This window comes from Struthio camelus, chromosome Z (genome assembly GCF_040807025.1).
Source record: "Struthio camelus isolate bStrCam1 chromosome Z, bStrCam1.hap1, whole genome shotgun sequence".
NCBI lineage: Eukaryota > Metazoa > Chordata > Aves > Struthioniformes > Struthionidae > Struthio > Struthio camelus.
In genome coordinates, this window is record NC_090982.1 from 88,176,191 (window position 1) to 88,198,403 (window position 22,213).

The 22,213-nt window shown below is 45.8% G+C and overlaps 1 protein-coding gene across 35 annotated transcripts in view; it reads right to left on the bottom strand.

The window, feature by feature from the left end:
- The window catches only part of LOC138064405 (transcription factor 4), a 235,535-nt gene that overhangs the window by 166,703 nt on the left and 46,619 nt on the right, over positions 1-22,213 (bottom strand). For 26 of the 35 annotated variants that reach the window (XM_068926726.1, XM_068926745.1, XM_068926743.1 and 23 more), the window contains one exon: positions 1,603-1,664. The exons of 7 other annotated variants lie outside the window; for them this stretch is intronic. In XM_068926726.1, coding sequence (XP_068782827.1) covers positions 1,603-1,664 — 62 coding nt within the window. Of the gene's footprint in view, positions 1-1,602; positions 1,665-17,233; positions 17,262-20,484; positions 20,528-22,213 lie in introns of those variants that run through there. 2 more of the 35 variants (XM_068926735.1, XM_068926734.1) reach the window with 2 other exon arrangements.

The window sequence follows — 22,213 nt, forward strand, 5'->3', positions numbered from 1 at the left end:
ACTGTCTTAATCACCTTGTTGATGTATATACATGGACTCACCTACAAATAAAATTTCAAAATTTGTTTCACGCTGTTTGGGTGTGGAAAGTTACTTTTCACCGAAAACCGATCCTCCGTGGCGTTAGTATTTATGCATGCAATTTGGTAAGTCACTACTGGGTATGAGCTGCCCCTCTTGTCCCTGGGTGCGGCATTGCATTCCCTCTCCCGGCAGTACTGTGCTGGGCATCAACAGCGTCGGGTGCTACCCATACGGTGAAGAAAATACATGGACAAGCCTTGGCAGGATCGGGTCCCTAATTTTCGAAACAGCCTTCTGCGTCCGGTCACGAGATTAGCCAAATCTTAAAACTGAACTGCAACTAGGAGCCGTGCGCAGCAGTTACGTAACGTTTGCTTTCCTCTGTATTCACAAGAAACTAATGCTTCCAAGGTGGGAATACCATCGTCGTTTCACAAAGCAGGAGATACGGGGGGGTCAAGCTCTCTGCCGAATAACGCCACGAGTTAGGGCACAGCCTTGCCGGAACTTCAGAATTCTTCCCAGGCTCGTGCTCTTTTCTTTGTGTCGCAAAACTTAACTGTGCGCTCACATTCAAGCTTTTGCATGCATAAATAATTGTGTGTGCAAATTTAGAATTTACTTTTCAAAACGTTTTTCCCTAGGAAGCAATACGAGTGTCAAGTTAAAAAAAAAAAAAAGGGGGGGGGGATAAAAATAAAACTGGCAGATGTGTGAAGTAATGACGTCGTGGATGCTAAACGGGATGGGGAATAAGAAAAGGGGACAGCGCGGTGGGGCCGGGCGCCACCCTGCCGCGCTCAGCGTCGGCCAAAGGGCCGAATCTGCCCAGCGGAGAAGGGGACGGAGCGAGCACGACCAACCAAACCTCGTTTCACCTCCCCAGCCACATGCTCCAGGGCACTGACCTCCAGGCAAGCTCTGACCCTTCGCGTTCCCCGAGGGAACGCCAAGCCGCGGCCCCGCGGCGGGACGGCCGGGCACGGGCTGCGCGCGCCCCGGCCATAGCTGCTCTGCGGCGAGCAGCGCTTCGCTTCTGCCCTGCTCAAGCGAGACGCAGTCGGCCGCCTGAGACTCCAGAAGGTTGTGGAGGACCTTCTGCAGCCGCAGCGACTGAATCCCACCGTACCGCAGGCAGGAGGATAAAAACGAGAGCGAAGGCGGCGAGCTCCAGGAAATCCCAGGCGCGCCGAGCCGGGCAGCCGACGCGTTTCCGGAGGGCAGCCAGCGCCGGCTATCCCCAAAAAAACCCGCCCGGGGACAACGGGACGGCGAGCAGCAGCAGGGGCGGCGCGCGCTCAGCTCGGGGCAGCGGGTGCGCGGCCCTGGCGTCCGCAAAAGGGGTTTAATCGGCGTTCCCGCTACCCGTTCGCCGTGCTGGAGCGGGGGCCAAATTCAACCACAGGATCAGGTTTGAATGTTTTTTAAAAAAAAAAAGGCAATTTTAAAGAGAAGGCAGGCTAGAGCCCACTCTGCATGCCCGTTTTTCTATGCAATCAGGTGTAAAACTCATATTTAAGACTGTAAATTTACATATGCAGGAAGTCTGGTTTGGGGAAAAAGATTAGATATACTTACCCTGGATGGACTAGGATGTCCTGTATTCCCCCAGGACCCTGAGCTAGTTCTGTCTTCTACATCTAGGGACAAAAAAGTTCTTTAGGCTTTATTGCAATAATTCTTTCCTTTTGTATAGGCACTTTTAAATTAATGTTTCAAATTAATCTCCTGTTGCCTTTAATTAAGAATCAGGCACAGGGCTACTACGATGGTAGTGGCTTCTGACCCACTGCTTAAATTAACTCATTTAAATTCACAGCAGAAATGAACTGGACCCTCAGGAACCTGAGGTTTAAACATAAAAATTACTTCAGCGGCTCAGCGTTTCTCGAGAGTTTAAAAAGTGACTGCACTGCACCAGTTAAAGTTGTACCAAAGTCTCCAGCACAAAACCAGGTATTGTCAAACATTAAAGAATAAAACATAAGAGAGCGGACCAAACTGAGACGGCAAAGCAAGGCATGCTTAGGGTAAACGTAACCCACGTTGCTGTATCTAGGCTCCCATTCCAGAAAAGCAGTTAAGCACGTTATCCGCACCTCAGTGAGGTCAAGACGAGAAAAGCACGTTCGTAAAGCTAACCGCACAGGGGATGCTTCTCCTTTTCCTTTACGGCCCGACAGCGAATTCACTGCAATCGCTGGCAGAGCGCCCAGTGGTTCTGGATGGTTTCATTTCGGGGCGTTTTCACCATTTCCCCCCTCCTTTTGGAAGAGGATCCTCAGGAGCGACGCGTCGCGGTGCTGTGGCCTGGGTGAAAGGTGCTAGCTACAGACTGCCGTGGCAAATTCTCTTCAACAAAAGTCAGCCGTGAACACGCTGCACAGCAACGCTCTCCACGTCCCCCAGTGCTTTCCCGATAGTCCTTCTCGGATGCTAACGTTTCTATTCCGCTCTCCCCCAGCCTTTCCGAGCACGAAATGAGCTCTTTGCAATTAAGCAATTTTATTACTGTTAAAACTTCCTAGTGACGCTTCATGCTGTTTTAAACATGGTGCCTAAAAAAAGCCCCAGACTAACTTCTTGAAAAGGTGCCCCGGCTGCAAGCCGACGTGCCAAAGGCAGGGCGCCGCGAGCCGCCGGCCAGGTCCGGCTCGCTCCCACGCCGCGCCGAGCCCCTGGAGAAGTCGCTCAAGTCCGTAAACTCAGCTCTTCAGGCTGCTATTTAAGGCTGCAGGCGTCATACTCGCTGCAGCGTGGCGAAGCGTCCTGGGACACGCTTGCACAGCCGCTGCCATCCTGCAGCCTTTACTGAAACGAGTCGGGAGTCCCCTGCGATTTTCCGCCTGGCTAAAAACTTTAACGGATAAACACGACACCAGCCCCGCGAGGCAGGTGAGCACGGGTCTAACGGCGGCGCGTGAATAACGCCACGGACATCTTCTTCACTCTGGCGCTAGTTCAAGTAAATGAGGTCATTCATGCTTAAAGTCGAGCACATCCTTTAGTCTGTTGACGGGCTGGACCCTACTGGTTGCATCCCTTACACGTCTTACGTATGGCATCATGAAATGTGATTGACTTTGGCCTATCACCGCATTATTGCATATTAAAGTGTTAAACTCACTCCTCTAGCAACTTAACGCAATGATACTATTGCTTGCCTTTCGCCACGCACGAACAGCAGCTTTAATCTAATTGGGGGAAAAAAAAAAAAACCCCACGTGTTTGGTCTGGATGGCTGGAGGGACCTTCTGAGCCCGCGGCCGAAGAGCGCGGGCAGCAGCGTCTCCCGTGGGAAGGGCAGCTCCACTTCTCTGAGGAAGAGCTGCGGTCACCAGCGCCCTAACGGAGGCGTAGTGCCACCACTCACGTCTGACTTCCAGCGTAAAAACATTTGGAGAGATTAATACTTTCCCTCAATTACTGCTCCTAGTATCTCACTAACAGATGAATGTGTTAATAGCACAAGACACTCTTAGGTAAATATTTAATTAAGCTCCAGAAAAAGAAAGAAAATGTGTATCATTTACCTGACAGATCAGATCAACCATTCTATTAGGTTAATTAGGCATATTTTAAAAAATCATTTGTGTTATGTAACAGGCAATTAACTCTTTAGAGCCTGGTCCACAGCCTGTTAAAAAACAATAGCTCTTATCCCACTGACTCTGATGGGAACCGCAGCATCCTTGAAGGTAGCTTCCAAAATCCCTACTGAAACCTTCAGAAAAATTAGCAGGGGACAAAGAGACGCGCACACGTTAATCGGAGGCACAACTCCAAATATTCCCTACACCTTTGCTCCATATTTGTATTTTTTTGCCCTTCACGTTTCCAAAGGTCACAAACCAAGCACCGGCCAGGGGTGCGCGCATCATCACGAGGCCCGTGCTTAGATGCTAAAAATTGGGGCGCAAAGGTCTCGACCGGCCGGTGTCCCAGCACGCGCGCCGCAGCCCGCCGACGGCCAGCTGCGGGCGCCCGCGTTATCCGAACAGCTCCCCATTTGAAACGTTATTTATCGACACACTCATTTTATGAAAAATTAGCTTATCTGAAACTACCCGTGTTGCCGAGGCCCCTCACGCTGAGTCACGGTTAATGCGAGGGGCAAGATTTACAGGGCAATAAAGCTTTTCAGACTGCTACACTGTGCATTTTTATTTATTCTTTAGGAACATAGATGCTGTGGTCACGAGGACTTTTATGAGTCACTTAAAAAAAACAGGCTGCGGAGCTGCGTTTGGAGCGGGAACTCTTTTCTGGCGCTCGCTGCCCGTGGGCAGGAGCAGCGGGAGGGAGGGCAGGCTGGTGCCGTGCCCTACAGCGCCAAGCACTTCCCAACAGCACGTGGAAACACTCGCCTCATGGCCAACCGCTGGGCGGTCACGTCAAGTGAGGGGAACTCCTTGCACGCTTACAGCTAAGAGTATGATTTCATGGCTAGCTGAATTGCTGCCCAGTCGTCCTTTTCGGTGCTCTCTGGAATATATCAGAAGAAGAAAGACATGGAGAAAGGCACGGAGACGTCATTCTACTCACCCGAGCGTACTACACCGGGCAGAGATTAGGAGACTAAGCTCATGGAATAACTGTAAGATTTGCCTAGACTGCAAAATTTTTAGCAGCCTCGAATTTGTCTGAAAACTCCTTGCCCTCTACCTTACGTTAACCTGAGCCCATATAATGCCAAAGTTCTTCCACCAAAGCCAGAAGTTCGGGGCTCTGATCAGAAAATGAAAAGCAACGACTCTTGTACCTTATCTTCAGGGGTCGTGTCTTAGCTTTCGACCAATTTTCTTTGTATTTAGACTTAAATGTGCAAACTACACTATATTACTCTGCAAAACATCAATGAGAAGGCTTAATTAAGTAACACTGACAGATAAATCCATTTCTTTCGCAGTAATCAAATCAAAGCAGGTTGACATAACACAGGAACTTAATACAGTTATTCCCTTGTAATTGGAAAAAGGCCCTTTACTTCTCATTAAAGCAATCTTCTGGGTATTGGCATAATAAGAAGGCTCAGGGCTTTAATACTGCCCTATAAAAGCCCCAAGATACAGACCCCTTAAGCAAACATGCCAGATTATCTAATTCCTTGATCACAGTGGAACATGTAGTTATTGTTTTAAACTACTAATTCTTTATCTCAGCTACAGTCAAAAAGGAAGAACTCGGTCTAAAACTCACATCATGGAGCTCTATAAAAATGCAAGCTCTAGCTGGGAAAAAAGATGTGTTCTTTAAACAAACCCAGATCTTCAGCTGGGAAATTGAGAGCTTACTAAGATGGAAATTATTCTTAGGCATAAACAGGTATAAAGAGCAAGAAAATATGATTTGATTGCCTTGGTGGATTTGTTGAAAAATAATTTTTCCTGTATTTTTAAATGGAAAAGAAACCGGTCGAAGTCTTCCCACTGTTGCTGTGTTCGTATCATGGCTGTCTCCCACTGCTCCGATATTACACAGAAGGCTACGACTGCTGACAAACCCTTAGCAAGGTCCAACTTTCCTTTCAGCTTGCGATGGAGATTTAGGGTGTCCCGGGAGCAGGGTCAGCGCTTGTGGGACGGGTTATTCTCTGCAGGAAGCCCTCAAGCGCTGCCTTGCCTGTGGCCACGAAGGGGTTATATGTTGGGGTGCAGCACTGAAGTGCTCCGTGAACAGATGGGAGCCTGCACCTTGCATGCATGTTCCTTGTCTCTTTTTATCTCATTTATAAGTATTCTTTTACTGTGATCCAGTAGTCCAAAGACAGCTAACTTATGTCCCCCTCTAAACAGCACTCAAATCAACAGCACATTTTTCCCTCTGCAGAAAAGAAGAAAAAAAACCAAAGTAATTACTACCTGCTTCATCTAGCTTAGTTTACTAATAATTTTGCATGGCATATATTGCAAGAAGGCTTGGAAGCGCCTAAGCCTAATTCTGCCAGTTTATTTTGTACTCTGTATTGCCCCTTCGGTAATCAGGGTAGTGAAACCCTGATGCCACTGAAGTCCATGCAGAACTCTCCCGTGACTTAGTCTCAGAGCCTGGATCCACCCCAGGCTGCAGAACGTGCACAGGTATGCAGGCTACTCCAGAATCTCGCTCCCATAAACTAACCTCACTTCATCACAAGCATTAGGCAATACGACGTTACAAAAAGCAAATCACGGCAGACAAATTTCGCCAGTTTTTCAGACCATGATTTGTAAATGACTAATATAATACGGCTGAAATAAGGTAACCAAGCTCCATTCAGCGTCTCAGAAATCCTATTTAAAAATAGCAAAACTAGGGTTCAAATCGGGTCAAATTTCTCTGAGCGTTTTAAGCAAAGGACCTGGAAAAAGAGCACTGTACTGAATCTAGAAAAGCTGTTCAGTGCTGTGGACTGAGATTGGCTAGATTCAATCCACGTTGTCTCTGTTAATGATCTGGAAAAGCAGAGTTGCGATCTGCATTGACTGCATTTCTCTCTTGGCCGGTACTGCAGTTTTAGTGAGGATGCTAATGCTGGAGGATACAGGGAGACAACCAGAGCACTCGTTTTGGTGCCTAAAGCTGCCCTTCTGCAGAATGCAGCAGCCCAAGCCCAAGGAGGAGCTCCAGACAGCCCCCACCCCAGCCACTGCCAAACCCCACAGGTATTTCCATGCGTTTTGAGCAACCCATGGACTTCTGGATTTGGGAGCACAGCTCCCTTGGCAGCTAAACCCACCGCCGAGAAACGAGGCAGAAGGACACTCATATTGCGTCCAAGCCTCCTGGAGGTGCCCCACCTGCTGAGGGTGCTCTGAACGCGCCTCGCAAATACGGACAAGTGCAGCAGACACCACCACGGAGAGCCAAACCCATCGAGGTGGCACTTGTAGGCTGTCGTGTAGCTGCTGCTGTCACACCTCCGCCTCCGCCAGTGCTGGAGACGTGCGAGCCCTGCTCACTCAGGTGTCTCCAAACAGCCTCCGCGCCCCGCATTTCAAATGAACAACGCTGCTTCATCTGCAGTCCTCAGACACCTCCCAGCTCCAGGAAAGAAGAGAAGTTCAAGCTCAAGTTATCTAAAGGGCAACTTACTGCTCACTCAGTACGTGTGATTTCAAACTGTTTGCACTGTAGGCCCCCAGCTCCTAAGCAAGCTTTCATGGCCTTGGTTGTGCCACGGCCAGTGCCTTGAACTTTCTTTGGTAAAAGTTGCATGGAATCCCTTGAGGTGTTCCCAAGGAGACTTTAAGACTAGAAAATAGACATCCTTCCGGAAAAACACACACCTGGAAAAAACCACGGGCTCCTCTTTGCAAGAACAATCCACAATAAATATCTAGAAAATCACCCAAAACTGTAGCAATAACATGAGACAACAAACTAGATGACTCTGAAGTACAATTTTGTTTGAACCTCCAGCCACCACCAATAGCAAACGTGGGCACATACATGACATCCTAAAATCATAGGCTGGGAAGTTACATTCTTATGCTTTGCCCTGGTAAACGGCATCACGGATACTACAGGCACTTCAACCTCAGACAGAGATTTGAAAAAAAAGAGAAAAGGAAACAGAAGAAAACTCAAGGAGTAGCAAAAGTAATTAAGAACTGCGTATCAAAATTACAAATGAACTGCTTCATAAAAGAGGTGTCACATGAAAGATGATAAATATGAGAACAAGCGATGTAAAAAGAAATACGTTCTTCATGTTAAGGCAGATAAAGTAATGGCAATCTAGCAACTGCATGAGCTGACAGAAGAAACAAGGGCGCAGTGGCTGGTTGGTTATTTGCTCGAGCCCACCGATCCCTGCCCCATTGCCTCCACGCCAAACCGGAGCACGTTCCCCATCCCTTCCCCTGAGCTCACCCCGGTCTTCCCGCCCGTCGGGAACGAAACAACCCACCACGCCGGTCACGGCAGCACCTAGAAAAGAGCCACACATCTATATACACATACTTTTAAATGCTCCAGGAGCAAAGTGAGCAGGACGAGTAAAGTCAGTTTGTTTTCATTGGCCAAACCTCCTTGCCATGCAAAGGCAGAGAGCAAAAGTCCACTTCTCTGGGAGCTCTGTAATTGAGTTCAGCTACGACTAAAATGTCACCTTTATTAATTGTGTTCACTTAATCCAGAATAAAGCCTATTGCATGTTTAAAACAGCGATATTCAGAGGAGCAGCGCAATCAAAATCACGGCAGCTAATGGCTGTAGCAATACCGGTGCTGAGGAAGCAGGCTGGGCTCAGAAGCGGCCTTGCGAGAAATCCTGCCTTTCTCTATCAACTTCAGAACAAGAAAAACGCTGAATGATGTTTATTTAACTTTTCTCTGACTCAGTGCTAGACGATATTCTTTTAAAGGCTCTGAATAAACTGCAAGTCAAGCCAAAGATAATCTTGACAAATTGCAATTTCATGTATGCAAGTGCAAAATAATATTTATTGTTATTTGTGTTTGCTCAGCTCAGAAATAGAACTGCACTATTGCAATTACAAAATACTGTAACACATTTGGAAAATGTTTTAACACGTAAGAGCATAAAAGTGCTTACATTGATGACTTTTTCTCTTTTGTGAATAACTAGAATATATGTTTCAGACCAGCTACCTTTCTGATGATTTTAGCGTAGAGGATCAAAGACCCAGTCTTACATGCTAAAAAATATGAAGCATAAAAAATGTAAAAATAGAGAAAATACTCCAAAATATTGAAAGTGCATGGGAAACTGTGGTCTGTTTGCAAACCAAGTCTTCCACTTCTGAAGTCACCTGTCCAGTGTATCTTCACCTGCACCAGTAATCCCTTCTGCATGCTGACCCAACGTATTTCCTGAGAAGAGACTGACAGCTACGTGGTGCTAACATGACCTAAAATACATAGAATAGGAAATGGAAAGAGACAAACATCTTCTTCCTATTTAAATTTTATCTTCAAGGGAAAAAAATGTATATTTACCAATGTAAGTAATTTTATAGTCAAATATATCTTCAGATTAAAAGGAAAAGGACCAAAGTCTCTACATAAATAGACATTTTTGTACACAGGATATACTAACCTTTTCTTATCATTTCTCATTGCATCAATTACAGTTGTTCTAGACTCTAATTATGATTTTCATACTTGGACAACTATGATTAACAGATATTTGGGGACTGCTATTACCTCTTTGTGCTCTGAGGCACCTTACTCAAATAGTAAATCAGATCCTGCTGATGCAAATTAAGTAAAACACACCCATTTTGTGGACTGAGACCTTCTCTGTTAATAACGTCATGTTTTTCAGAATAATTTTTTTTTTTTCTGAGAGTACTGCGTCTTTTAAGAACTAAATCAAAAATGAGCTCAGCAGAAGATGACAAAATACCGAAGGAAGACTACAGAGGAAGGCTAGAAGTTCAGTATCAGAAGATACAGAGGATTTGGGCAGGCTGCAGGCCCAGGGTGGTGGGATGCCACAGGGCATTCAGGCAACAGGAGAGTTGGGGCTCGGACAAGGAGAGAGGAATAGGCAAGTCGGGAAGCCCTTCAACAGCCCCATGCACAAAGCTGCATGCAATTATCCTTTCCGGGACAGCAATGTAAAGACAGCACAGATTCGAAATGGGAGAATTCTCCTACTTATTTGATAAACAATTTACCACTGGTTTGCTCAAGGGATTAGATACAAAGCTTTAGTTTTTTTCAAAGAAGTAGGACCAGCTGCCAGATATATACAATACACTTCAATAGCTTCTGTTAAAGCCACAAATAATTGGAAAATTCATTTGAATCAGATGGTCACTTTATTTTATGCTTGAATTTTAAAAGTCTGTACAAATACCCGTGGACTGTTTGAGGCACCACTTGACAGCATTTGCTATAAAACTTCAATAGTGTAAACAAACTAAACTGTTCTCAATCTTAATTCTCATAACAAAGAATTACATTGTCCTGCCTTGGGATGAGATCATAAAACCTCACATTGTGCTTAGTTGAGTTACATAAGCTATTTTCTAATACACATATGACATAGACTTTGTGCTTGCAAGGACAGATGACTTTCACATAGTCATTCCAATTTTATTTGCATAATTCCAGCACTTAATCAGTTTTTAGCAGATCTGCTGAAACTATAAACAGATAGTAAGAAAAAGTTTAAGGTTCTGTTCTATCCAATGTTGTATTAACTGTCCAGCTTAGCAGGTCACTCAAGGTTTGATTTTGTTTCAGCCTTGGACTGGCTGAGGAGCCACTGTGGGGGAAGAGGGCCCTGAGAAAAACATGCCTCTTCTTGATTAATTTAACCTGAGAGGTGATAGAGATTAGCAGGAAAGTGACAGCTTCTCTTTTTTCTCTTTTTCATTCATAAACTGAATGTGATTTATAAAGTCGGGGTGTCTTAATTCATTTACTAAATATTCATAATTCTATACTGATGTTAAAATGCTTCATTTTTACTTGAACCCAATAAGCTAGACCACTCCAAAGTTACGATCGTTTATGGTCACCTGCTCACCTGGACACTGGGTAAGCTGAACAACTGGCAAGGTTAAATGATGAAGGTCTCCATAAGAAGCGGATGGACATTCCTGTTCCAAACTAGCAACCGGACAAAGCCAGAAGGAGAAGGTGGAGGCTTTGAGAGACCCTCCTAAGGCCCAGCCACCTGTGAAGGTGCTGATTAGGAGACCACCATGGACTTGCAGGAGGGCTCCTGTGTAACGTTGTTGTTCTCCATGACCAACCTTGAGGATGCTTTTTTCCTCCATCTGTCTGCACACACCTCCTGTGGTGGCATCACGAAATCCCTTTGCGTCATGCAAGCCCTACAGCGCTCTCCTAATCGCAACCCCTCGTCACTATTTGCCCAGCATCTTAAGGTTATTTTGAGTGTCTCGATTTTAAAATGCTTTTAGAGGCTCTCAAGCCGGTGCGGGAGGTGGCACCTGCCCGGCTGCGGCTCCTCCGCACCCGCCGCGCGTCGCCCGCGTTTGCTGTGCTCCTTTCTGGGACAATTCTGTGCTGAGCTTCTAAATAAAGAAATAGTTCTTTCTTCTCTCTTTTTCTTTCTTTTTTTTGCTTGTGTTTGTGTAGTCTATAAAAATATGAGCTTTCTGAGGAAAATCTGAGTGCAGTTGGAACACCCTGACTTTCTGTGAGACGCAACCGTGTGACAAGACACGCTGCAAACAAAACACAGGCACAGGCTGAGCAGAAAATCACTTCTGAAATGCAAGTTAGGTGCCCAAAGCTGGTTGAGTAATTTCATAGTTAGCCACCTAAAATGATCTTTTTTTTTTTTTTTAAAGAAACAAAGTCTCTGCAAGTGTCATTAGTTAGATATATGGATGGAATTAAGTTCTCCAGTCCTCCAGTAACACTCCAGAAATCATGCTGTATGAATGAATAAAGTTATGCTTAAGATATGATAACATTCAGAGAAAATAATGGCATAGAAGAGAGGTTCTCGAACACTGCAGGTGGCCAGGCAGGCATAGGTAGCCATGGACAGCCCACCCTGAACTCACCAAAGAAGCTGCAGCTTCCAAGCCCCACCACCGCCAAAGCCAGACCCAGCACCGGCATAAGATTAGGATCTGGTCACAAGAGCCTTTTCCAGAATCGAAGTTCCCCGAACCAGAAGCGGTGGCAGGGAAGGGAGGCCAAGCCACCGGCCGGGGCCCGGGACACACGCAGCGGTGGAGCTGACCCTCGCCTTCACTTGAGCATGCCAGTTTTTTGCCAACACAGCAGTAATACCGTGACATGTGGTTTAGTGGGCCGTGAAATATTAGGAAAACCTGTGCTTTAGTAATTAAAAGCTAGATAATTAATTCCTACGGTTTATATCCTTAACATTAACTACCTGCACAAGGACCCAAAAGTTTCTGACAGTGGAAAGACATACACAGAGAACATAAAAGCGGTGAGAGCTACAATTTTATAGAAAACTCCATGTACTGCATTTGGAATAAGATACGGGAAGGACCAGTGAATTTATTGAGTCTTTCCTCTGCACAATAGTGGAGGATTTTTTCCGGCAGCTTATTATGAAGTACCAGCTCCAGTTTTGTTTTTGGTGACTCAGTGCTTAAAATGTTGGATTCAATTTAACTCTTGATTCACAAAAATAACATATGAAGAGTCTGATTTACAACGAGCCCCCTCTCACAAATTGCTAAAATAAGCTGAATAATCGTACCGAATAGCATTTAATAATTTGCTGCACAGTTACGCTGCATTAGTAATCTTATTAACCGCTGGCAGCGACGCTGCAATATATCACGGCAATCTGGGGAGGGCCCCCGGGCCCCCGCTCGGCCAGGGGAAGACGAGCCAGGTTAGCGCTCTGCTCACGTGTGTTATGGAGATTATTCCCTGGAATAAGGCAGTCCGATAACTCACAGCCTCGTGCAGGCGCCGGCACGTTTAGCACGCTGTAGCTGCTCTCATGAAAAACCAGGTGCCCTGGTTTGAAAGGGGAAAAAGTGCCCAAAAGTATGTTCTTGAGCCTGATGGGGGCAATTAACTGCGCACCTTCACAGGGGAGCGCGCAGAGGCACGGCCTCCAGCAGAACCCGCCGAAGGAGCTGGAAGAGGAGCGTTTTCAGATTCGGGTAATACGCGTTGGTGCTGAAATATGCCAGTAAAAACTTAACCCAGGGCACGCTCAGCTTAATCCGGGAACTCCTGAAAACGCCAGGGTGCTGGCATCTAGGAAGGGTCGGGAGAAAGTCTGGCAGAGGAGGTCTCAGCCTGGGGCACCCCTGCGGAAACGCTCACTGAACTGCAGACCCCACGCGGCAAGCAGACCGTGGGGAAGGACGCACCGTAACAGCACGAGCAAAACCGGGCTCTTCCTACCTGCTTTTGAGAGGCGAATAAAAAAAGCAAGACAAAGACGTTAACATCTGTTTTCACCCCTATCCAGTTTTGCCTTGCTCTAAACCGTTCCCGAACTGCTAAAGCTGACTCGTGGCTTCAAGGTCGCAGAAGCGAAGAAAACGAAGCTGGTGGCTCACGGGCAGCGCGGGGGCTGGCTACGCCCGGGGGGACCTTCGCCTTGGGACCCCGGGCCGAGCGCTGGCTCGTTCTCCTGTTATAAACCAAACTCAACCCCCCCCCCAAAAAAAAAACCCCGAATCAAACATGGGAAAAACAACGCAAGCTCTGTGCGCTTAGAGGTGGGGAATCAACTCAGCGACCAACTGGCTGGCGCTGAACGGGCCGCTCGGGACCGCGAGCGCATCGGCACCGACCGTTCCTGCGTACGCTTCAGCATGATGCAGATTTTTACAGACCACACTAGCAGCTGGGTTTTGTACCTCTCTGGCCAGTACATGACTGGTTAATTCCCAATATTTATGTTTCTTGGAAACAGAAAGATTAGCGAGGAATGTGTAACTGGAAAAAGTCGAGGTAAAAAGAAAAAAAAAAAACACACACACACACGAAAAACCCACAACCAAAAAACAGCCCCCACCAGTACAGAGCATTCTCCAACCGGCTGCTGCAAAAGTCACGAATTATACCGACTGCAGTGAGCAAAAGATACTGTCTTGATTGCAACCCATGCAAATCTGATGAAAAGGAAATCAAACCTAAACAGAAGAAAAATGCCCGATGAAACTCAACGGACATTTTCTGCTAAACTTGTAGTTTTTTGAGAACAGCGCTTTAATTTCAGCCTACTTTAGAATGACTTCATCTCTACTAACATTTCATTAAAACTACCCTAGATGTATTTGCATTTAAAGTGTGTTACGACAGCCCTTAGCAAACTCCTCCTCTGTCCTGGCCACGCGCTCGAGAGACAACCCGTACGTTTCAGGGCAAAGATGAACCGACGAGGGGAAAAAAATCTACCCGAAATCAGCTCTACGGGAATTTCAGGAGAGCTACCGCACTGCAGCAAGGCGAGCGAGTTTCTTATATTTTCAAGGCCGTGCTGTGACGTCACCTGACGAGTCCCCCTCGTTTAAGGCAGCCTCCGCGGGGGGACGCAAACCGTGGCGCAGCTGGTCAAAGGCCAGTAACGGCAGGTGGGATAAAACGGGGGTGGGTTACAGATTTGGGCTCGTAACAACTGCAGGCACCTACAAGGCTTTTTAAAATACGTTTGAGACCGATTAGTTCACGCTGTAAATGTGAACAGGATGAATCTGATGGCCAGGAAGAGGCTACAGAAATGTAGCTGTCCCAACACACGGTATAACCGGGGGTACATTTTCGTTGCCATTTTCACTCAGACTTGAACCTACAAGGAGAGGGACAGCGGGAATTTGGCACCTCAGTCCCGCGCGGGCCCTCTTTGGGATGGTCATTTCAGACTGCATTTGAATTCTCCACGACTCACAAAGCTGAAACGTGCAAACTCCCCAAAATCCATTATTTGGGGTATTTCAGCGTCCAGGAGAAAAGAGCTCTTCACTATAGTGGATGCAGCGATACCTCGTATGCACTAAAAAAGAACGTCTTGCTGTTACGCTTAAAAATACCGATTCAATAGAGCTCCCTGCTGAACGGAGCCAGATGTCCTCCTCTCCTCGGGACGCCGGCCAGGAGGAAGCGTCCTTTGGCTCCCCATGGATGGGACCCAGCCCCTCGGCTCTGTCCTCCCCCTTTCCGTGCTCACATACGCACCCGCGGGACACTGGGCTCTGCAACTTCACCGCTCATTAAATACGGAGCAAGTGAGGAACCAACACGGGACCTCCGTGTACCACGGTGGGCTTTTAGACGCGCATAAGTAAATTCAGATTCCTGAAACTCAACTGAGCCAGCTCTGTTAAAAGCTATCAAATAAAGCATTTAAATGCAAGTATTGCATCAATGTTGTAAGCGTGCCAAAATGCAATGTGTTCATTCTCAACACTTCTCTGAGGTTTGGCTTTATTTGTAATGTTACAATGCTACTAAAATGTAAATCTCTGTTTTTCTCCCCAAAATGAGCTTTTCCAAAGCTGTCTTAGACTTCCCTTGATCTTGGAGGGAATAACTCCTACCCAACTCATGCGCCTATTCTGAAGCTGCTTACACATCCGTTATGTAAAGTCAGAGAGATCCAATAAAAACATTACTGTATTAACCCAGTGGGTTTCAAGCACCTGACACCAAAAAGACTGAACAAACCATCCCATCCTCGTCCAAGCATGCTCTCTCCCGTGCTTAATACTATGCTCTGAGCCAGTGGGCTACATTTTTCTTGAGCTGAAAAACCGTCCTTTCTGAAAATACACACTCCACTTCAACCAGAAGCTGGTGCAGAAATTAGGTCATTATCACACTGAACCCAAACTGCTTCACTCCTGATGGGTTAAATGAAATTCGCTTTCTTCTCTGCTTCCTTTCTGTTTTGGGGGGGGCGGGGGGGTTTATAGGGCATTAAGCTTAGCTCATGTTTTCTTGCTTTTCACTGCAAGCAAAACTTAGAAATTTCCTTTTGTTTGAGAAGAAAAAAACAAGTGCCGAGATAAACATGTCGCTTTTCCCCAGCCAAATAAAACATCAAACACTGAGTCTGGTGGTAAAATGTCAAGTTGGCTACATTGCATCAGAGGATCATAATGCTCTCTGTTGACTTTATACAACTATTATTCTCTTTCCTCTGTTTGTACCTTTTTAGGTCTAGATCACACTAATAATTAGGCACTTTATGAACAAGAAATTCCATGCAACCATCCACGTCCATGAGGCGTCTCACTGTAGAACATCTGTAGCAAGAATTACATCTTTTGCCTAAGATCTTAACATACACAGTACATGGCAAGAACTAACTATGAAAACACCCACAGTTAAAAAATATCTGTTTAAAGGCTTTAAAAACCACTCCCTTGATGTGAAAGGCCTATTTAAATACATTTCCTGCAACACCACAACGTGTCAGGCAGATCAGTTTTAAACCAGCTGAAACTGTTGCGACTCACCAGCACGTCTCCCAGTTAAACTATTTATTTTATCAATGGAAAAGAAAATGCATTTGTAAAAGATATGTTTATGTAATTACCATACTGAATATGCAATCACATGCCCTCTTTAAAAGAACAGAAAAATAATGTTATATATTTATCAGCTAGGCACCTTTGGGGAGAATAAAGGAGAAAAGGACTGTACTTTTCATGGCATTTTCACTATTTAACATTTACGGAAGGAGAAGTCTATCTGTCTTCAAAGATGCCACAAATTACTTACAATGCATTTTGATCTGGGCATTACACTGCAGAATGTAATCCCAAGCTATGCAGATTCGATCCCATATTGCACCCTTGGAGTTTGTTCAGGTACTTAAAAACAGGCGAGCAGAAGAGGAATGGCAACTTTCAAACACCTTCTGCACCATCACTGCAACTCAGACTTGCCCGCTGCCATGCAGCAAACCTTTCTCCAGAAAATGAATACAATATGCTTGCAACATCCAGACGAGGGAACAGCATAAACAGGTCATGATGACAACTGAATTGGATGTGTAACGCTTTAAGTGTCTATTAACTAATTCTGCATTGTAATAGAAAAGCTAAAAAAAAAAAAAAAAGGCATGACATCCACATGAATGCCAAATTAATTCATTATGATCAGTGCTACCACAATGAACACCAAATTAATTCATCACTGTAGCATACACAAAGCACTACCCACTTGTTATACCTACTGACAAAAAATAAAAGGATGACTATCCTCAATAAACACAACGTACCTGGTCACAGGTACTGCTGATCACAGGTACCGCCGCCTTGCTCGCCCACCAGGAATCTTTCACTTGTATGCAACCTTCATCCATCCGCGCCTGCTACACGGCGCTGTTGCTAAATATACATTATGAGCACTGGTCAACCTCAGCCAACGGGGAAACCGGGCTACCTTCACCGTACCTTGCTTATTAGTCTCCCTGGTATATAAACAACCATTAATGGAGCCTTCTTTCTCCAAAGCAGATGATTTCATGAACTTTCCCAAAGCTTTCTGTTCTCTTTACAGGATAACAATGAATACCAAATATATCTGCTAAAATTCCTCAGCCTTCAATATCTGTCCTACCACCTTCAATACTTGTCCTGCATGCCTTCTTGTATCAGATGTGTTCAGGTCGCACTTTTCACTCCACTCTTTTGAGGCAATGTAAGTCAACTGTACTAGATACAATGGAAGTTTGAGAAATTATTTACCACTTTAGGAAAACTTCCACTCCTCCGTGAACAGCTGAGGCACGACTGCAACCCTTGAAGCTTCTGCCAGGGATAACTTACCTAATGGCAGCATTTGATTTTGAACTGAAAGATCACTGAAGGAGGGTCTCTTGATGCCTTCTTCATCTCCTACCTTCTGAGGCTCTGCCCTGTGCTCAGGTAGCAGCTGCTATTTTGCAGTCTGACCATATGCTCATAGGAAACAGAGAGGCCTTCGAGTCTCCGGCTGTTCCTGAGAAGGCCTCGATTCCTTTGCGGTGGCACTCATTAAAAATAAAAAAAAAATAAAAAAAAAAAAAGCAAGCAAGCCACCTGTAAGCAGGAAGCCGTTTCAGGTCCGTCCTTCTGGACCTGGGGCCCAGGTGCCCTAAGGAAGTGGAGCGGCTCCTAGGAACGTTAGGGACCGCAAAGGTGCTGGCCGGAAAAGACGGGAAAAGGGAAATTTTCCAAGCAGCACTGAAAATCCTCTGTGTCTTTAGACCATCATTTAAGTCATCTTTCTAAATGATGACTTTGGACAACGCTGCTGAGAATTAAAGCCGTGAAAGAGCCCGCGGCTTTCTGACGGGAGTTTTTAGCAACTTCCGTACTCTCCCGTCGGATGGGTCACTAAGAAAGAAACCCTCTTTTAACGGACCGAAAACCGGAGCGCTATGTCTTGCGCGGGGCCCGGAGATTATTTTCGGAAGCGCTGATCCCGGGCAGGCGCTGGCGGGCAGACCGCAGCGGCGGGGCCGCCCGCGAGGGCATTTCAAGCACATCCTGTTTACAGCCCGCGCTGCTTTCTGAAGCCCTTCCACCCTGACAATTGTTGCCCTTCTCAATATGTTAATTGAGATATTTTTATGCAGCTCCAGAACGTTTCCCCAGACCGCAGCGCACTTCCAACAGCAGCGAGGCTCGCCAGCAGAACTGGGCCGCCGCGGACAGAGGCGCGATATATTTTAATAATACGTGTTTGCCCTGGGAGAGGGTAAACAGAGAGAGAGCAGTTTAATGAAAAGAGGCTAACGACCGGGAAGCAGCTGCGAGAGGTGGTTTGGTTTCTTTTTTTTTTGTTGTTGTTTTGTTTGGGACCAAAATCACTATTTCTTCCATTATTTAAAGTTACTAGCGTCCCCAAATAAAGCATTTTTCACTCGTGACACATAAATCTAAGCCCACTTTTCGTACACTAAGCAAAGGTAAAAATACAAGAGTCTGAGTATTCAATACTGCCTACAACTCTAAAGTGTCACGAAGTCAGTATATTTTCTCACTAAATTTATTCAAGGTTTCCCTTAAAAAAAAAAAAACACTATAAATTTTCAGCTCTAGTGGCAAAAGGTTTATTGGTCTTTGTACTTCATTAAAGGTTTTTTATAAAGTTATGTTTGTTCTTTTGAGTAGCAAATAAAACTGCTGAAAAGGGCAGGTTGGCTTTTTAAAAGAGACAGATATGACCTAAAGGGAACACATTTCGCTGTAGTGAAATAAACTGAGGAAACAGTTTGCAGATTAAAAACCCCTTAAAAGGAAGCATCATCTTTGGGAGAAAAAAAAAAAGGTCTTTGCTGAGGAAAACAGCTGGAAACAGGAAGCTTTCGTGCTTTCATCCTGCCTGCTTTGATACCACCGCATCCCCATATCATAAAAAGGCAACGAGACTGGTGTCAGCTGCATCTTATTTCAACGGCGCGGGGCGCGCTGGGGGAGCCTAAGCAAGGCCATCCGCAGCCAAATGTATAAACTCACCTACCCACCCATATGGATTCACATATACACACACATATGTATGGATGCATGTTTACAGTCTTTGAAAAATTGATTGATTACTACCTAAATAAGAGGGAAAACGAATGCAACTCGTTAGCCCTTCTAAAGTAGAGAGCAGAGCACCTTGCAAGCTTGTGCTCCGCAACCTCAACGTTGGCATGACGTTTTTGGAGAGAGACGAGTTGTTTGCTGTTGCTTCTCCCAAGTAGCCACATCTTAGCACCTCACAAGTCAGACTAAATGCCACTGCGTGTTTTTCCAAAACCATCTTTATCTTTACTCAAAATGGTAACCTGTGCTTTTGCTGAGCGATGCTACTGGCTCGGTTTTAGAGTCCCTTCATTACTGTGTTTGAAGCCATATTCTTGCCAGCAGCCATGGAGAGGCTGTTTTTACACTGTTTTTACAGCGTTCTCATGTATGCCTTATTCCCCGTCCAGCTTTGCAAGCTGTTATTCATACAGGGCAAGTAAAACATGGCAGGAAAACATGACATGAAGCCTTCCAAATCTACTCTAATCTTGGGCAAGCCAGCAGCATTTTCCTACTCTTTCCAAGCAACTAACCAAGCACACCCTTCTCTCTCAATTTTTTTAATGCTTTACCTTATGATAGTGTTTCAATACCCTGCATGATGTTTCCTAAGAAAACAAGAGGTATATACACAAGGACTGACAACCTTCAATTTGAAAGTTTCCATTAATGGAATTAATCATGTTTACACAACTTCCTGCTGTTAAACTTATTTCATATCCTCCTATCTTTCATCCAAGCTATTTCCCCTACCAAGAAAAGAACAAAAACTTCCCCAAGGGCATGGGATCCAGTCAATTGTTAGCAGTAAATGCTCTCTCCTGCTGTCTCTTTGTTCGTCAGCTTATTTCGACTCTTCGAGCTGCAACGAGCAAAGGTTTCTGCTACGTTACTGACTACCTCATCTTCTCATTGAGACTATTTTTGATGCAGAGTCAGACCATGCTTCGATTGCTGGTCAGAGGTGGCTTTCCTCCCCGCAAGCGACAGCACAGCGAACTGACATGTACACACTGAGATAAGCTGTACATCCTATCCGTGTCGCAGCCACCCACACGGTTCAGATGAGCAACGTTCCCGTGGCTGGAGCCTTGACCAAGTTCGCTCTGGGACTTTTTGGGAAGGCTACGAGCACCCAAAGAAGAAATGCAGTCACTTCCCTATGGGCTCAGGAAGACCGTACAGCACTAAACCACACTGGGAACATTGTCTTCTCTACTTGTGTATAAGGAAATTTCGCCATTCCTGGATTGCTACGGTTTCTACAACAGCCCATGTCATCATGATGCCAGAAATGGGCAGGTCAGTAGTGTTCGCACATGAATATAATTTCCTACATGGTGACATACCAACTTCTTGAAGCGCCAAAGGACTAGTATCGTGAGTTCTGGTACCGGTCCATCACCTGTGTGCCATATATACGCTTAAATAATCAAAGGACATACAAATGCAAAGCATACAAAAATGCACACACAGAGAGATTAAAATAAATCCCAAGGATAAAACAATATAATTTTACATACGTTGCATAACAAGTCTGCTTTATGAGCGCTGCGTTTTCAGTCTTCTCCCCTAAGAACAAGCAATTATGAAGGTGAAGAAAGGTAATGGATTTAAAACAACATGCTAATTCCAATATTAGTGCCTTGGAAAAGAAAAACTGCCAGGAATTTGGAGTAATGCCCAGTTATCTGTCTTACCTTCAGTAATAAAACTGTACTATAAACATGAACAGGAGAGTTAGCATACACTTTAACTCTGTTTGATTTTTTTTTTCCACTCTTTGTAACGCAAGCGATAATCTACTGGCTTTACAAAATCTATAGATATTCATCAAATGCCAGCACGAAGCTTTCTTGTTAGTATATGCACATTAGAAGTCTACTTTATTTCGCTCCTGTGAATGACTGCTCAATTCTTGAATTACTTGAGCTACTGAAATGAAGAAACGCTGGAAGCGAAGCGCGGTGGGGAACGGCAGCGGCTGACTCATGGCTCTGGGACGGGGTGACTTGCGGCTGAGTCACGCGTGCCGGGACCTGCACGGCCAGCCGGGCCGCGCGGCTCTCCCCGAGCACGAGTGCGAGCACGAGGCTGGAAACAACCCGCGCTCTGTCCTAGAGGGCTCATAGGCTGCCATAGCCCAAAGAGCTGTCCTGAACCTATGTCACACCAAAGAGCAAAACAGCCATAAGGCATAAGAGGCGGGGAGGAAGAGGGAGAGAGACAATAAAAAACAGTAGAAATCAAGATTAAAATGCTAAGCAAGGAAATACTTAAAAAAATAAACACAGCTAAAGGGAAAGTTTTAGGCTGAGAGCTGTTCTGCGCAGTATTTCTCCTCTCTCCCCGTGCTCTACGCTTGCTATTGCTAACTTCAGCGTCCGGCCGGCCTGCGTTGGTTGCTGTCACCTCCGTGACACTGGCTGCCACCACTGGGACACACTGGTGTCACCCTCACTGTAACTGCCCTGCAAGCAGCTGGTGCTGCATTTAAATTTTTAATAAAATTTTACACGTCTTCCTTCCAAAGGGTGAATCCCCTGGCACCCCAGCATGCTCCAGAAAGGAGCTGGGAAGGGGAGCTGGAGTCGGAGATGCTTCTGCTGGTCGGAGGAAACCTCGGGAGCGGAGAGACATCCTCGCCGGGATGTGATCAGAAGATGCCTGTTGCTTCTGAATACAGGAAGGGTTTCGGCAAAGACCGACAGATAGCCAGGACAAACCAATCACAGGTCGGGTGTGCATTACGGCGCTTGAATATTCGGGGAAATACGCTCCCGAATTCAGGGTAGGTGTCTGGAGAGCACGCGCTCTGCGCGCTGGACACCTAACCCTCCGGATTCTACTGCTTCCGTTGGAGAGACATTTGTATCATGGCAAGCTAAGGAAAAAAAGGACTTCAGACAATTTCTCACGCTAACACTGCCTGTTTCTGAAGTCATGGGAAGGGGGTATTTTCTGACAACTGTAAAAAAGAATCTCTGTAAGAGAACAATGCATCTTCTAGAAAACCTTTAACTTCTTCAGAAACCAGTTCAACTCTGGGACAGAGCTGTCAGGACTTAAAGTTTTTCCATTGAGTGAATGCCATCGGCCTTCACTAAAAAACATCTGAGATGTTCTGCGAGTGGCTGGCTCCTTGGGAGCAGAACTGGCACCCCGCGGAAGAGCAGTAGCAGAAAGCGGGGTCCGCGCTGGGCTCCTTCCCTCACCCTCCACCGCACCCAGTCCGAAGACTCGTCCCAGACA